This window comes from Dipodomys spectabilis, unplaced genomic scaffold (assembly GCF_019054845.1).
Source record: "Dipodomys spectabilis isolate Male_0828 unplaced genomic scaffold, ASM1905484v1 ptg000422l, whole genome shotgun sequence".
Lineage (NCBI taxonomy): Eukaryota > Metazoa > Chordata > Mammalia > Rodentia > Heteromyidae > Dipodomys > Dipodomys spectabilis.
Window position 1 is genome coordinate 5,647,314 of NW_024871099.1, and position 17,451 is coordinate 5,664,764.

At 49.2% G+C, this 17,451-nt stretch overlaps 1 protein-coding gene across 1 annotated transcript; it reads left to right on the top strand.

Moving 5' to 3' along the window:
• The first annotated feature begins 4,217 nt into the window (after positions 1–4,217).
• LOC122097346 (spore wall protein 2-like) lies at positions 4,218–13,762 on the top strand. Its single transcript, XM_042667776.1, has 5 exons — positions 4,218–6,380; positions 9,699–9,799; positions 11,007–11,090; positions 12,429–12,490; positions 13,042–13,762. The coding sequence occupies exon 1, from the start codon at positions 4,218–4,220 to the stop codon at positions 6,117–6,119; it is 1,902 nt and encodes a 633-aa protein (XP_042523710.1). The 3' UTR covers positions 6,120–6,380; positions 9,699–9,799; positions 11,007–11,090; positions 12,429–12,490; positions 13,042–13,762.
• Positions 13,763–17,451: the final 3,689 nt, after the last annotated feature.

Sequence of the window (17,451 nt, forward strand, 5' to 3'; positions counted from 1 at the left end):
GCTGTCCCTGAGCTTTTATGCTCAAGGCTAGTGCTCTACCACTTGAGCCACAGCTCTACTTCTGTCTTTTCTTAATTGGAGATAAGAGTCTCACAGGCTTTCCTGCCCAGGTTGGCTTCAAACTGTGATTCTCAGATCTCAGCTTCCTGTGTAACTAGGTTTACAGGCAAGAGCCACCAGCACCCAGCTTAATTTCCTTGATCTTTCCTTTCCTCCTACCCCACTCAAGTGTTCTCCTTGCCTCTGTCTTCCTCTCTTGCTGTCCCCTTTTGACTTACTCTCTTACTTATTCCGTGTCCCTTTCTCAACAGTAGCTGGTTCTGTCAGACTGTCAGCTAGAACTCCAGGTACTAGGCCAATGGTTTTATAGTGGACAAGTGACTGCTCCTCTGTAAGCCTAGATGTCCTTAGCTGTCATATACAAAGAATGTACTCATTCATCCAAAGAGCTTTCCTTTGTGCTGCCCTTGTGCTAGGGACACAGAGCTGAGGGACGGGACCGTGGGCTTGGCTGGCCCTGGGTTCATAGACCAGATGCCTGCAGACCTAGTCACAAACAGAATTAATCTTCCAATGGGCATGATGTCTCTGGGTGAGGCAGAAAGAAAAAAAGTGCAAGCAGACTGGTGGGGGATAATGTGGGGGAGGAATAGGGCATAGGAAGCAAGGAAGGTCATGGAGGGCTTCCTGGAGGAAGAGACAATTGAGCTAAGACCTGAGGAGTGGTTAAGAGAAGACGGTGTCCCTGCGTGTTATTACTCACAGGGCCCAGGCAGAGAACCCTGAGGTGGGCATAGCCAGGTGATAGCATCTTCTGAGACCAACACAAGACCCCAGTCCAAGCCCAATAGCAAGGGAGGTGCTCCATTGTAACAGCTGACTTTCTTTACTGGACACTAGTTAATTGCCTGTGTGCCCCTAGACTCTGAAGCCATCCAGCTTGGGCTCACCTATTGGATGCACTGTGTTCTGTTTGTACCCCAGGGCCACTACTCTACCTCTGTTTCTGTGACATGGTGACCATCGTGGCTGGGGATGGGGCTCAGGGTAGCCTAGCATACACAAGGCCTTGGGTTCTATCCTCAACCATTAAAAAGAAAATGGCAATCAGCCAGGTACTGGTGACGCATGCCTGTAATCCTAGCTACTTGGGAGGCTGAGCTCTGAAGGCAGCTCAGGCAGGAAGTCCATGAGACTTACCTCCCACTAATCAGCAAAAACCTGGAAGTAAAGCCGAGCAACAGTGGCTCATGCCTGTAACCTTAGCTACTCAGGAGATTGAGATCTGAGGATTGTGGTTCAAAGCCAGCCCCAGGAGGAAAGTCTGTGAGACCCTTATCTCCAATTAACCACCAGAAAACAGGAAGTGGTGCTATGGCTCAAGCAGTAGAGCACTCACCTTGAGCTGAAGAGCGCAGGAACAGTGCTGAGGCCCAGAGTTCAAGCCCCACAACTGACAAAAAAATAAGCTGGAAGTAGAGGTATGGTTCAAATGGTAGAGCAGTAGCCTTGAGTGAAAAAGCCAAGTAAGAGTTCAAGGTTCTGAGAGCTGGGAATGTGGCTTAGTGGTAGAGTGCTTGCCTCGCATGCATGAAACCCTGGATTCAATTCCTCAATACCACATAAACAGAGAAGGCCAGAAATGGCTGAAGTGGTAGAGTGCTAGCCTTGAGCAAAAGCAGCTCAGGGACAGTGCCCAGGCCCTGAGTTCAAGCCCTACGATTTGCAAACAAACAAATAAAAACAAAACAAAAGGTATAAAGGAGTAAGCAGTAGGAAAGGAAGTCTTTTGTTTTTTTTTGGTCCGGTGGTGGGGCCTGAATTCTGGGCCTAGGCGCTGTCCCTCAGCTCTTCAGTTCAAGGCTAGCACTCTACCACTTGAGCCACAACGCCAAAGGAAGTCTTTCTTTTACACTCAGCATTTGCTAGTTAAATTTCTGCAGTCTTCCTCCAGGCCTGTCTGTGTCACTTATTTTATTCCTATGCAAATGGGATGTGGTGACAATTACAGACTCTGGAGACAAACCCCTAGGTATGTCCAAAATCTGTCACTTCCAAGCCATGTAAGGCTTTGTGCAGGGAATTTCACCACCCTATGCCTCAATTGGCTTGTTTTTGGAATGAGATGCAGACCTCACTACCTCAGGGACTTGAGCACCTAGAAAACTTGTGGAAGCTTTTAAACAATATCTGGCCTCAATAAAACTGCCTAAGTTTTTTTTCCCTCTCATTTCTTGTCTCTTTATGTTGTTGGTGTTCTACCATTTGAGCTATGCCTTCATCACGTCCCCCTTCCCCCCCCCCCCCCTTATCTTCAAGGTAGGCTCTTGATTTGGGCCCAGCTTGACTGGGGCTTAGCTCCTTCTACTTGTGCTTCTCTGTGTTCCTGGGAATTTCAGGTGCACATCGCTGCATGCAGCTGATATGCTTTCACCACAGTTGGGATCACAGGCATGTACTACTATGCCCATCCATTGGTAGAGAAGGAGTTCTGTTAGATTTTACACTCCTTTTTTTTTGCCGGTCATGGGGCCTGAACTCTGGGTCTGGGCGCTGTCCCTCAGCTCTTCAGCTCAAGGCTAGTGCTCTACCACTGGAGCCACAGCGCTACTTCCAGCTTTTTCTGCTTATGTGGTGCTGAGGAATCGAACCCAGGGCCTCATGCTTGCAAGGCATGCACTCTACCGCTGAGCTACCTTCCCAGCCCCCCCCCCTTTTTTTTTTGGTCAGTCGTGGGTCCTGAACTCTGGACCTGGGTGCTGTCCCTCAGCTCTTCAGCTTAAGGCTCACATTCTACCACTTGAGCCACAGCACCACTTCTGGCTTTTTCTGTTTATGTGGTTCTGAGGAATTGAATCCGGGGCCTCATGCATACAAGGCAAGCACTTTACCACTGAACCACCTTCCCAGCCCTGTTTTTCATTTTTTATACATTGATCTCTGCCTTTCAAGCATCTGGGACTAAAGGCTTAAGCCAATGCACCAGGTACTGGTGGCTCATGCCTATAGCTACTCAGGAGGCTGAGAACAGTGCTTCAAACACACTTTCCTGACCCAGCTGGCTTTGAATCTCAATACTCACATCTCATGAGCCAACAGTGCCCAGCTAAGAGGAACTTCTTGATGGCCTTCTTATAATTATGATTATTATATTTTTATTATCTTTAAGTAGTGGGAATCATTCAACAGAGCAGTTTATGAATACAATGAATCTTCACAGATGCCACCCCTTTCAACATTGTCCTTTGTTATTATTTTTTCATTCTTTTTTTTCCTTTGTCAGTTGTGGGGCCTGAACTCAGGGCCTGGGCGCTGTCCCTCAGCTCTTCAGCTCAAGGTTCGCGCTCTACCACTTGAGCCACAGCACCACTTCCGGCTTTTTCTGCTTATATAGTGCTGAGGAATCGAACCCAGGGTCTCATGCGTGCAAGGCAAGCACTCTAACACTGAGCCATCATCCTAACCCTGTTATTATTTTTTTAATGCGCAGAGCTTGAACTGGGACTTGAACTTGGGTCCTGGGCGCTGTCGCTCAACTCTCGCTGAGCTTTCTTTTGCTCAAGGCCAGCGCTCTACCACTTTGAGCCATTGCTCCACTTCTTCTTTTTGGTGGTTAACTGGATAAGAATCTCATGGACTTTCCTGCCGGGACTGGCTCTGCACGGTGGTCCTCAGTTCCTCAGCTAGGATTACAGGAGTGAGCTGCATGCACCTAGCTTTATCGTTCTTTGATGGTCTTTTGAAAAGCACAACCTTCGGGTCTCCCGCCCTCAAGTGCCTTGGCCCTTGAGCTCCGCCTCCAACCCTTTTCAAGCAACTCCGGATTGGGGAGGGGCGGTCCGCGTTACCACGGAGACCAACGCATTACCATGGAGACAGACGCGCGACGAGGGCCCGCCTCCGGAAGACGGAAGCGGGTTGCGGAAGCTCGAGGGACGCCATTTTGAGAACGGGCAGGAGAGACGGGAGAAGCGCTGCCAAGCAACGGTTGGCCGGTTCAAACCAAGTGACTGGTACTACGGGGTGGGGAGGAGAGGGCAGTGCCATCCCAGGGGGGATGCGGGGGGGTGGGAAGGGGTTGGGAAGGGGCGGGGAGGGAAAAAGACAGGGGAAGGGCTGTAGATTTTGTGGGACCCGCGAGAGGAGGGGCGAGGGAGGCCGAGGAGGGCGGCGAGAGGGCGGGGCGGCGGGGGGCGTGGCCGGGGCCGGCCTGGAAGATGAGCGGAGGCGGCCACTCGCTCTGGGGCATGGAGCGGACCCGACTTCACGGCGTGGAGAGGGGGCGTGAGAACAGGTGGGGGGAGAAGGTGACGCGGCTGGTGGGGAATGTGAGGATCGTGAAGGCGGGCTGGTCTTGGAACAAGGAAAGGGCGCCGGACGAGGAGAGGGACGAGGAGAGGTCCGCCGGCGAGGGCAACATCCCCGGGGAGGAGCTATTCAAAACCGAGGAAAAATTCCGGGACTCGGAGTTATTTGGAGGTGAACTACCGCACTGCTGGGACGAGGAGGCGTTCGGAATCCGGGAGGGGTACTGCGGCGGCGGTGAGCGGTGTCGAACCCGGGAGGGATGCTATGGTGGCGAAGAACGGTGTCGGGTCCGGGAGGGATGCTTTGGTGCCGAGGAGCGGTGTCGGGCCCGGGAGGCATACTGTAGCGGCGAAGAGCGGTGTCGAGCCCAGGAGGGATGGGCCAAAGACCTCTACCGAAGACGGGAGGGATCCCAGAGTGCAGACAGATTCGGAGGAGAGGAGATATCCTGGGGCGAAGAGAGATACCGAGGCCTGGAGGGAACCCGAGGTGAAATGCGATACCGAAGCCGGGAGGGATCCCGGGGTGAGATGCGATACCGAAGCCGGGAGGGATCTCGGGGTGAAATGCTATACCGAGGCCGGGAGGGATCCCGGGGAGGGGAACGATTCCGAAGCCGGGAGGAATCCCGGGCTGAAGCGAGATACCCAGGCCGGGAGGGATCCCGGGCTGAAGCGAGATACCCAGGCCGGGAGGGATCCCGGGCTGAAGCGAGATACCAAAGCCGGGAGGGAACCCGGGCTGAAACGAGGTACCAGCGCCGGGAGGGATCCCGGGCTGAAGCGAGATACCACAGCCGGGAGGGATCCCGGGGTGAAGAGAAATACCGAGGCAGAGATGGATCCTGGGTGGAAGAGAGATCGCGAATCGGGAGGAAGTCCCGAGCCGGGGAGAGATTCTGGGGCGAAAAGAGACATCGATTCGGGGACAGATTGCGGGGTGAGGAGCACTGTCGAGGCAGCGATGGACCCTGGGGCGAAGAGAGATTCGGTGGAGAAGATAGGTCCCCGTGGGTGGAAGAGGTGTACCGGGAGGGATCCCGAGTGGAGGACCGGTCCCAGGAGGAAGAGTGGATCCTTAAGGAGAATGGGCGGGGCGAAGACCGAGTGCTGGGCCGGGACAGGTCCGGGAGCTTGCGGAAGCTGAGTAGGGACCCCTTCCGAGGGGAGGAGCTGTCGGCCGAGAAGGGGCGTGGCGAGGAAGCCGAGTCGGCGGAGCTACCGCCCAGGAATCCCGGGAAAGCGTGGGAGATGGAGCCCGGGGAGGGGCAGGGGCGGGACACGGAGGGAAAGCGCAGCGCGCACTCCCCGAGTCGGAAACCGCGGAGTGGGCGCCGTGCGGAGAAGTTCCGGGAAGTGGTCGCCGAGCGGGGTCAGACCAAGCCGAAGAACAACCGGTCTTTGAGCAAGGTCGCAGAATGGAGAAGGGGGAGCTTCGAGGGAAAGAGGGAAGGTAGGGAAAGGAGCGAGAGCAGAGGCAAGAACAAGGATGGGAATAGGACAACGGATAACAAGAAGGGATTGCTCAAAGGACGAAACTGTAACCGAGACCGGCCGAAGAGCAATGACCTAAAACTGAGAGAGGTCGGAGCCAGGATCAAGATCAGGCGAAAGGAGCCGGACCGAAGGAGGCACCCGAGCATTAGTAGGGGCGGGGCCCGGAGCCAGAGCCGGGCGCAGACCAAGAGGAAGGAGGGGCTGGGGTCGCGGAGCAAGAGCAGGGGCGGGGTCAGGAGTAAGAATGGAGGCGTGGACCTGAGCAGGGGCGTGGCCAAGAGTAAGAGGAAGGTTACGGCCAGGTGCAAGACCTGAGACCCCGACAGGGGCGGGGCGAAGCGCTGGAGCCTGTGCAATCACTCAGAGCTGTCTGGACAGCCCTGGAGAGCTGCCTCACCTGCCACTATTGAACCGGGCGTTATCCAGGCTACATTGCGCTCTGCCAAGCCGTGTCCCCTGCCAGCCCTGTGAGATCGAAAGGAGAGAGACAGACAGACAGAGAGGTACAAGTCCTGCGGGCGCTGTGGAAGATGCTACTTTCTGTGAGCCGGAACTTTGCCCATGGACCTGCACAAGGTGAGGGGACAGTGCAGGAGAAAGGGGCCCGAGTGGGGGGGGAGGGGGCTGCACCACCACACGGCATGGGTCTGGACATCTGGCCCACCTCTCCTAGAAAAATACCTGGGCTTCCCTGAAGGTCAACTGCTCCTGTGAGGGAGAGGCTGAGTGGGTGCAGTAGGGAGCGGGCCGACCCAGCCTCAGTTTCCCCATCTCTAACATTATTTGTGTGTGTGTGTGTGTCAGTCGTGGGGCCTGTACTATGGGCCTGGGCACTGTCCCTCAGCTCTTCAGCCCAAGGCTAGCGCTCTACCACTTGAGCCACAGCCCCACTTCCGGCCTTTTCTGCTTATGTGGTGCTGAGGAATCGAACCCAGGGCCTCATGCATGCAAGGCAAGCGCTCTACCACTCTTCCTAGCACAACTCTTAACATTTTGATAGAGCTAGTATCAAAGTGATAAACCTGCAGGATTGAAGATTATCTATGTACAGGTCCCAGTGCCCCACCAAGGATAGAAAAGGAGCCCCAAGTGAGCTGCTTTCACTTAATTTTTACTGAAATATAGCTCACAAATATAGTTCACAAAAAGTATACAGTGCTGGGGAAGGAACCTAAAGCTTTGAAGTGTTAGGCATGTGCTCTGCTTGAGCTACATTCTAGCCCCAAACTCAGTATTTAAAAGTGTACTTCCCTGTTTGTGTCTTTTTTTTTTTTTTTTTTGGTCAGTACTGAATCTTGAACTCAGGGTCTGGGCATTGTCCTTAGCTTTTTTTTTTTTTTTTTTTTTTGCTCAAGGCTGATCTGCCATTTGAGCCACAGCTCTGCTTTTGGATTTTTGGTGATTCCTTGGAGATAAGTGTCTCACAGATTTTCTGTCCCAGGCTGGCTTTGAACCAAATCTCAGCCTCCTTAGCAACTAGGATTATAGACATGAGCACTGGTGCTCAGCTTTCTTTCATACTTTTTAGTATATTTATGAAGTTGTGCAACCATCATCACTGTTATTCCAGAACTCTTTGATTATCCCAGAAGAAGTCCTGTGCCCCTTAGTACTTCATTCTCCACTCTCCCAAAGCCCTGGAAATCATTACTCTTCTATCTTCCACTATGAATTTGCCTAGCCTGACTTTTTCACATATGTGCAATCTGACAATATGCTGATTTGTGTTTGGCTGTTTTTGCTTGATATTAAGGCTTGTTCATATTGTAGCATGCATTGTCCTTTTTGTGGCTGCATTTAATTCTCCTGCATGAATGTGTCACTTCTTCATCTGCTCATTATTTGATGAATATTTGGCTTATTTCCCCTGTTCCACCATTATGAAGAATGCTGCTATGGGCCTTTGTGTACAAGCTTTTGTGCCATGGTGTCTTTTCAGTTGTCTTTGGTGTATAGCTAGAAGTGGGATTGCTAAGTCATATGCTAACCTGCTTTAAGGAAGTTCCAGTTTTCCAAAGCAGTTTTGTTATGTTTCCATTCCCATCAGCAATGTGTGAGAGTCTCAGTTTCTCTATATTCTCGCCAACACTAGTTAGTATCCATGCTGGTGTGTGTAAAGTGATACTGTGGTGTTTTTGTTTTTGTTTTGGTCAGTCATGGGGCTTGAACTCTGGGCTTGGGTGCTATCCCTGAGCTCTTCAGCTCAAGGCTAGCGCTCTACCACTTGAGCCACAGCGCTACTTCCAGATTTTTCTGCTTATATGGTGCCTCATAAATGCAAGGCAAGCACTCTACCCTTCTGAGCCCTTATTTTTTATTTATTTACATTTTGGTAGGTTATGGGACTTGAACTGGGGACCTAGGCACTGTCCCTGAGCTCTTTTCCTCAAGGGTAGCACTTCCACAGCTTCATTTTCGGTTTTCTGGTGGTTAATTGGAGATAAGAGTCTCATGGACTTTCCTGCCCCAGCTGGCTTTGAACTGTGATCCTCAGATCTCAGCCTCCTGAGTAGCTAGGATGACAGGCGTGAGCCACCGGCGCCCGGCTTATTTCAGCTCTCTTGTTAGACATGTGCTCTACCACTTGAGCCAAGCTCCACCTGGTGTTTCAGTTCTCTTGTAATAAACTTCTTATTTAAAATTTGCTTTATGCTCTGAAATATGATGTATTTTGGAGAAATTTCCATGGATTGATAAGAACATATGTTGTGTGGCTGTTGGGTGAAATAGTCTATAGATGTCTGTTAAATCCATGGGATGTATGTTTATTCATTTTAATTATTATAATTACTTCTGCAAGGAAGAGAGTTCATTGTACATTTCCACACATGGATACAATATATCTCAGTCAACCTCACTATTTCTCTCTCTTTCCTCCTTCTTCCCTTATTTTGGAAGCACTAGGCTTTAAATTCTGGGTCTTGGGCTGGGAAGGTGGCTGGTGGTAGAGGCCTTGCCTTGTATACATGAGGCCCTGGGTTCGATTCCTCAGCACCACATAAGCAGAAAAAGCCGTAAGTGACACTGTGGCTCAAGTTGTAGAGCAGTTGCCTTGAGCTGAAGAGCTGAGGGACAGCGCCCAGGCCCAGAGTTCAGGCCCCACAACTAAAAAAAAAAAAAAAAGCTGGGCATCAAAGCCAGCCTGGCAGGAAAGGCTGTGAAACTAATCTCCAATAAACCACCAGAAAATCGGAAGTGGTGCTGTGGCTCAAGTGGTAGAACACTAGTCTTGAGCTGAAGAGTTGAGGGACAGTGCTCAGCCCCAGAGTTCAAGCCCTATGACTGACAAAATAATAATAAATACATAAATAAATTCTAGGTCTTAGGCTTGTTAGGCAGGCTCTCCCACTTTTTTTTTTTTTAGTGTGTTGGCCCTTGGACTTGAACTCAGGAAATGAGCAGTGTCCCTGAGGTTTTTTGCTCAAGTCTAACACTCTTCCACTAGAGTCACAACTTCACTTCCAGCTTTTTTTTGCTGGTTAATTGGAGACAAGAGTCATATGAACTTTTCTGCCAAGGCTGACTTCAAACCATGATCCTCAGATCTCAACCACCTGAATAGCTAGAATTATAGTATGAGCCACCAGTGCCTGGCTTCCTTCCCCACTTTTAAAAATAAGTGTCAATAGGTTTTATTGTTCTGTTTTCATATATACAATCAAGCCACAGTGGCAATGAGAGAGTACTCTGGTGCCCCTCTCTTTCTCTCTCTCTCTTTTCCTTAAATGGTGTTAGGGATGGTTCTCATAGCCTTACACCCCCAGCTACTTCCTTTACAGTGCAGATGAGAAAGAGAGAGAGATGCTAACAGACAGACATGCTATATCACACCTAGCTGTGTGGCTTTGGACAGATGGCTTGCCTTCATTGACCATATTTTCTTAATCTTCACAGTGTAACAGAATGAAGATACTGGTTTCCACTTTCCCTTTCTTTGTGATGATATGAAGATTGAAGAAGTTGGTATATGTAAGGGTCTTGGTGCTAGGGTCACGGTGAGTTATAGATTATTATTATGATGATTTGCCCTATTATTAAACTTTTTTTTTGTGCCAGTCCTGGGACTTGAACTCAGCACCTGAATGCTGTCCCTCAGCTTCTTTGCTCAAGGCTAGTGCTCTACCACTTGAGGTACAGCTCTACTTCCTGCCATTGTTGGTGTTTAATTGGAGCTAAAAATCTCAAGGAGATCCCTTCCTGGGCTGGCTTCCAACCATGATCTTTAGATCACAGCCTCCTGGGTAGCTAGGTGTGAACCACCATCACTTGGTTGTTAGACTTTATTTGCAGGTAGAGATTCCTCTTGTATTTAAAAGTGGCTTTATGAACTTAGGTCTCACCTTATCTACCAGTTTGTGTTACTCAAAAAAATGGGGGCAGCCTCTTAGTCCTAAGACAGCCCTGAGATATGCTTTTTTTTTTTTTTTTTTGGTCAGTTGTGGGGCTTGAACTCTGGGCCTGGGCGCTGTCCCTCAGCTCTTCAGCTCAAGGCTAGCACTCTACCACTTGAGCCACAGCACCACTTCCGGTTTTCTGTTTTTTGTTTTTGTTTTTGCCAGTCCTGGGGCTTGAACTCAGGGCCTGGGCACTGTCTCTGAGCTTCTTTTGCTCAAGCCTCATTCTCGACCACTTGAGCCACAGTACTACTTCCAGCCTTTTCTGTTTATATGGTACTGAGGAATCAAACCCAGGGCTTGATGCATGCTAGGTAAGCACTGAACCACTGAGCCACATCCCCAGCCCCTCTGGTGCTTTATTGGAGATAAGAGTCTCATGGACTTTCCTGCCTGGGCTGGCTTTGAACCGCAATCCTCAGCTCTCAGCCTCCGAGTAGCTAGGATTACAGGTGTGAGCCACCTGCACCCAGCTGAGGTGTGCATTTTAAAGGACAGATAAGGGGCTGGGAATGTGGCTTAGTGGTAGAGTGCTTGCCTCACATGCATGAAGCCCTGGGTTCAATTCCTCAGTACCACATACACAGAAAAAGCTGGAAGTGGTGCTGTGACTCAAGTGGTAGAGTGCTAGCCTTGAGCAAAAGCAGCTCAGGGACAGTGCCCAGGCCCTGAGTCAAGCCCAGGACTGGCAAAAAAAAAAAAAAGGCCAGATAAGGGTGGGACTGACAATTAGGGGGTCTTGGAGGTTGGGAGGCGATATAGGTCTCAGGGGTCCACCTGATCCCATGCTCACCTTTCCTTTTGGCAGCTACATGCTGACCTTCACTGTTGGTGGACCCACAGCTGTGAGGAATGGGCAACCTGTCCATCTGCTACAACAGCCCCAGCACAAGTAAGCCCTGTAGCCTGCCCAGATTCTGCCTTCCTTTCCACACAGGCTGCACCCATGTCTCCCCTGCCAGGCTGGCCCTATCTTGCTACAAGCCCTATTATATGCTCTGCTCAGGCGGAGATTAAATGGCTGTACATGGCCTCATCTGAATTCAAAGACTGAAAAGCCATGACATTCACATCATGTCCCATGCATCAAAGGCGTGTGCAAGCCTCTGCCCCCAATTTTTTTTTTTTTTTTTTTGGTCGGTCATGGGGCTTGAACTCTGGGCCTGGGCACTGCCCCTGAGCTCTTCAGCTCAAGGCAAGCACTTTACCATTTGAGCCGCAGCACCACTTCTGGTTTTCTGGTGGTTAATTGGAGATGAGTCTCATGGATTTTCCTGCCTGGGCTGGCTTTGAACCAGGTTCCTCAAATCTCAGCCTCCTGAGTAGGATTACAGACGTGAGCCACCAGTGCCCAGCTCCCTAATTGTTTTGAGACTGAGTCTCTCTATGCAGCCCAGACCAACCTAGAATTCTTAACTCTCCTGCCTCAACCTCTAGAATGCTGGGACTACAGGTATGTATCACCATTCCTGGATTTGTGCAAGTACCCTGAATGTGCATCTGTCCATCAGGCATTCCCATCCTTCATACTTCTGGGAGGCTTCTAGATCTCCCATTCATGCTGACTACTTTTATGTTTCTCAAAGAGGACCTGAGCTTGTCACAACAGGACCCTCTGTTTGTGATGGAATTCTCTCCTTTTCTACTTCAAGCCATAATTCAGATAACTCTTTATCCTCCAATGCTTTTTTTTTTTTTTTTAACCTGTTCAGGACATAAGAGTGCTGTCCTGAACCCTCTTCTAGAACCTCTCATCCCTTCCATGACCCTCCCTGACAACTCTTGAAGTTTCTTGTCTCCTGTTTTTTTTTTTGTTGTTGTTTTTTTGCCAATCCTGGGACTTGAACTCAGGGTCTAGGCACCGTCCCTGATCATCTTTTTGTTCAAGGCTAGCTCTCCACCACTTGAGCCACAACACCACTTCCCGCTTTTTCTGTTGATGTGGTCTTGAGGAATGGAACCCAGGGCTTCATGCATGCTAGGCAAGCACTCCACCTCTCCTCTGTTTTTTGTTTTTGTTTTTTGTCAGTCGTGGGATCTGAACTCTTGGCCTGAGTGCTGTCCCTCAGCTCTTCAGCTCAAGGCTAGTGCTCTACCATTTGAGCCACAGTGCCACTTCCGGCTTTTTCTGCTTATGTGGTGCTGAGGAATCAAACCCAGGGTCTCATGCATGCAAGGCAAGCACTGTACACGAGCCACCTTCCCAGCCCCTCTCCTCTGTTCTTTACAGGACCCGACTCAACATAGTCTCTTCTGAATGAAAAAGTGATCACTTGCGTATAGTACCTTATGGTAGGTATTGATTGGCAGCTAAACAGAGGTGGTGGTGGCTGGATAAAGGATGGAGGAACAAGTTAGCACAGAGGGGCCCAATAACTGCTTCTTGCTCAGTGCTAGGAAGAAAATGATTTCCATGGGTAAATGAAGACAGTGGGTAAATGAAACAAGTAACCAACTGCCCCTAGTCAGTGATCAGCCTGTGTTTATTGAATAGGGGAGGCAGAAAGAGAGAAGACCTTAGGCTTTGTGTTTTAAGTGTTCCAACTTTGCTTGTTGGACAGAGGCATGAAACAGTGGATGAGAGGAGACAGTTTTTGTCTTCTCTCACAAGAACATTTGCCTATAATGTGCAAGGCCCTCGTCTGGATCCCTAGTGGAGAGGGAGAAGGAGGGAGAGGGAGAGAGAGAAAGAAGGGGAAAGAAAGAGGGGGAGAGAGGGAGAAAGATTAGAGAAAGCAGAGGTAGCACCTAGCAGTGCTCTCCCAGTGTGGGGCAGAGGAGGGAGTGGCAGTGGCACACGCTAAGAAGGGTGGTCGTACAGGTGCCTGACTTTGCTCTCCCAGGAGGCTATGTCTGGAGAACTCCTCAATGCAGAGATGGCAACTTCTCCCCTGAGTTTTTCTGCAAGATGATGAGCAGAAGATGAGCCAGTTACAAAGGCATGTTGACTGTGACTCCTGTGGTACTTGACTTCTCCCCCAATCCCGAGCCCATCCCTGCTCATCTTCCATGGTGAGCTGCACCTTCATGAGTTCCCACTCCATGGCAATTGGGCCCTGTTCTTCATCCCTGTGTGTGAAAGTCCAGGAGCTACACCACAGGGTGTGCAGGACTGTCTTGTCTACCCATCCCTACTGTCTGCTGCCTGCAGGTGACGGCCAGCTGTTTTGTGGGCCTAGTGATCCTTTCTACCCTCTTCTGCTGGACACTACACAATGCCACTCTCGTGAAGTCTTCCGCGGGTCTTCTCAGACAAGTTCCAGATAGAGCTCCAAGCAACTCTTCAGGACAAGGATGAACCTAAACATACTTGGGCAAACAATCACTGGCCCCTATCTCTAGCCTGCTCCAACTCCCATGTACCCTCGGGCCTCTCCTGTTAGACCTTTTATGGAAACACTGCTTGCCTTCCACACAGGCCTCTCTGTTTTGCTTGAATGTTTACTACCTATTCAGATCCAAATAAACCCTCATTTCAGTACCAGCAAGGAGCCCTCCCTCAGGTTCACTTGGAATGTGCTATCCCAGCTGCACAGGTCATTAAAATATGAAAGCCTTTCTTTACTATGGCCAATGCTTCTTTGTCTGCACATCAGTCACATCCCCAGATCGAATGTTGAAGAACTAGACACTAAAGGTGGAAGGTATTGAGAGACTAAAGAATGCTATACATGGATCCAGGACTTAGTACTTGTACTTAGCATACAATTCCTTGGGGTCTTAGGGACAGAACTGGGTTGAAGGTTGGCAGCAAGACCAGTAGATTCCTGCCCTTGGGTCAGAGGGAAGGAACTTCTGTAATGAGCAAAACAAAAGAGTCATCTAGGCCCATATGCCTTGTCTCTCAACATCAAAGCTTTCAGGTGCCGAGCGCTGGTGTCTCACACCTGTCACCCTAGCTACTCAGGAGGGTAAGATCTGAGGATGATAGTTCAGAGCCATCCCAGGCAGGGAAATCTGAGACTCTTACCAAAAGAAGCTGGAAGTTGAACTGTGGCTCAAATGATAGAGTGCTAGCCTTGAGCAGAAAAGCTCAGGGGCAGCACCCAGTCCAAGTTTAAGCCCCATAGCACACAGACAAAATACCTTGGTTTTACATGCCTTTTAAGGCATATAGGGCTCTAGCCTTTAACTCACAGTAGTAGTGATGATGAAAATGGGACATGAGCATAAAAGAACTGTCTTGGTCAAGCAGCAGAGGAAAGGGATGGTGAAAGGCAAGGGTAGGAAGTGGGAAGGCAAAGTGGCCACCAAATGTACTATATGTATTTTGTATGCATATAAAATATGAAACTTAAAAAGGATGTGTGTGTATATATTTTTCCTTAGTCGTGGAGCTTGAACTGGGTGCCTGCACACTTTCCCTGAGGTCTTGCCCAAGGCTAGTGCTCTAACACTTTGAGCCACAGCACCACTTCCAATTTTAAGGTGGTTTATTGGAGATAAGCATCTCAGGGCCTTTCTTACCCAAGCTGGCTTTGAACCATGATCCTCAGATCTCGGCCTTTTGAGTGGCTAGGATTAGACGTGACCACCATCACCTAGCCTCTGTTGTTTTGCATTACTTCTACAGATAAGTATGTTGAACATTTTTTTTTTTTTTTTTGGTCAGTCATAAGCCTTGAACTCTGGGCCTGAGCGCTGTCCCTCAGCTCTTCAGCTCAAGGCAAGCGCTCTACCACTTGAGTTACAGTGCCACTTCTGGTTTTCTGGTGGTTTATTAGAGATAAGAGTTTCACGGACCTTCCTGCCTGGGCTGGCTTTGAACAGGGATCATCAGATCACAGCGTCCTGAGTAGCTAGGATTACAGGCATGAGCCACCAGCATCTGGCTGTTGAACATTTCTTCCTGTATCTTTTTTTCCCCCTTTTTGTGGGCTGTGGTGCTTGAACTCTGGTCCTGAGTACTGTCCTTGAGCTTCTTTGGTTCAAGGCTAACACTCTACCACTTGAGTGCCATTTCTGGCTTTTTTTGCTTATGTGATGCTGCAGAATCCAACCCAGGGCCTCATGCATGTGAGGCAAGCACTCTACCACTGAGCCACCTTCCCAGCCCAAGTCCATGAGATTCTTATCTCTAAAAACACCTACCCCCCCCAATAAAAAAAATCCTGAAGTGGAGCTGTGGCTTAAGTGGCAGAGCTCTAGCCTTGAGTATAAACAGCACCCAGGCCCTGAGTTCAAGCCCAAGGACTTGTATGTGTGCGTGTGTAACACACGAAAGATCATCTCATAGGATGTCCCAAGTGGGGATTCAGGAGCATAGTAAATTACATGCTAGCCAGAGCTGATGGTTCATGCCTGTAATCCTCACTACTTTCAAGACTGAGATCTGAGGATTGCAGTTTGAAGCTAGCCTAGGTATGAAAGTCTGTGAGACTTATCTCCAATAAGCTACTCAGAAAAAGCCAGAAGTAGCAGAGTGGCTCAAGTGATAAAGCTCTAGCCTTGAATACAAAGAGGCTTAGAGACAGTGCCCAGGCATTGAATTCAAGTCCCAGGCCCAGCAAATAAACTATTGTTCTCTCAATTTAGGGCTCCAGAAAAATGGTATTCATATGGAGTTTTGAATTTATCTTTTTTTTTTTTTTTGGCTTCTGATATATTTTTTTTTTATTGTAAAGATACTATACAGAGGGTTACAGTTACATGAGTGAGGTAATGAGTACACTTCCTCTTGAACATTGTTACCCCCTCCATTGTTTTCCCCCTACCATCCCCTCCCTCCCTCCCTTCCCCAGGTTCTTTTTTTTTTTTTGATTGTGATTAAGTGATTACATAATTTCAAAGTCACAAGTTCATTCTAACTTTCCTGGAGCAAATTGTCTATCACAATCTGTAATATATAACAGTGTTCTGAACTTATCTTTTATAAAATAGAACCAATGGAAGAATAATGTCAAACTTTAGACTCCAGTTTATAGGCACGTTTTCTCCATTTTCTAAATTATATTGGAGTTTTTTTTTTTCAGTTGTGGGACCTGAGCTCTGGGCTGGGTGCTGTCCCTCAGCTCTTCAGCTGAAGGCTAACGCTCTACCACTTGAGCCACAGCACCACTTCCGGCTTTTTCTGCTTATGTGGTGCTAAGGAATCGAACCCAGGGCCTCATGCATGCAAGGCAAGTACTCTACCACTTCCGAGTCCCATATATTGGAATATTTCTAATTCTGTATTGCACAAGATTAGCTTCCTTTTTCTTCGTCTCTGTGAAAAATTCCAATTTTTTTTTTGGGGGGGGGTCCAGTCATGGGGCCTGAACTGTGGGCCTGGGCGCTGTCCCTCAGCTCTTCAGCTCAAGGCTAGCACTCTACCACTTGAGCTACAGTGCCACTTCCGGCTTTTTTCTTTTTGCTTATGTGTTGCTAAGGAATTGAACCAAGGGCCTCATGCATGGAAGGTAAGCGCTCTACCACTGAGCCACCTTCCCAGCCCCTCCAATTCTTTAATATGCATCTTCCATGTCAGAGATCATTCTAAAGTTAAAAATGAAAGAAATGCCTTCTGGAGATTATTTTTTGTCAGTTGTGGGGCTTGAACTTGGGGCACTGTCCCTGATCTCTTTTGATCAAAGCTAGCACTCTACCATTCTATCACTTTGTACCACATCTCCACTTCCAGTCTCCCTTGCTCTCCCTCCACTGTGGGGCTGGATGCTGTCCCTGAGCTCAAGCCACACAACTGACAAAAAAAAAAAGTCTCACAGGGACTTTTCTGTCCAGGCTGCTTTGAACCACAATCCTTACAATCCTTACATCTCAGCCTCCTGAGTAGCTAGGATTACAGATGTGAACCACCAGCGACAGCCAGAGATTTTTTGTTGCTGTTGGTTGTGGGGCTTGAACTCTGGGCCTGGGCATTGTCTCTGAGCTCTGCAACTCAAGGCTAGCCCTCTACCACTTTGAGCCACAATGCCACTTCCGGTTTTCTGATGGTTAATTGGAGATAAGAGTCCCATGGACTTTCCTGCTTGGGTTGGCTTTGAACCATGATCTTCAGATCTCAGCCTCCCCAGTAGCTAGGATTACAGATGTGAGCCACCAGCGCCTGGTGCCAGCTAGAGATTCTTTTTTTTTTTTTTTTGTCAGTCATGGGGCTTGAACTCTGGGCCTGGGCGCCCTCCCTCAGCATTTCAGCTCAAGGCGAGCACTCTACCGCTTGAGCCACAGCACCACTTCCAGTCTTCTAGTGGTTTATTGGAGATAGGAGTCTCACGGACTTTCCTGCCCGGGCTGGCTTTGAACTGTGATCCTCA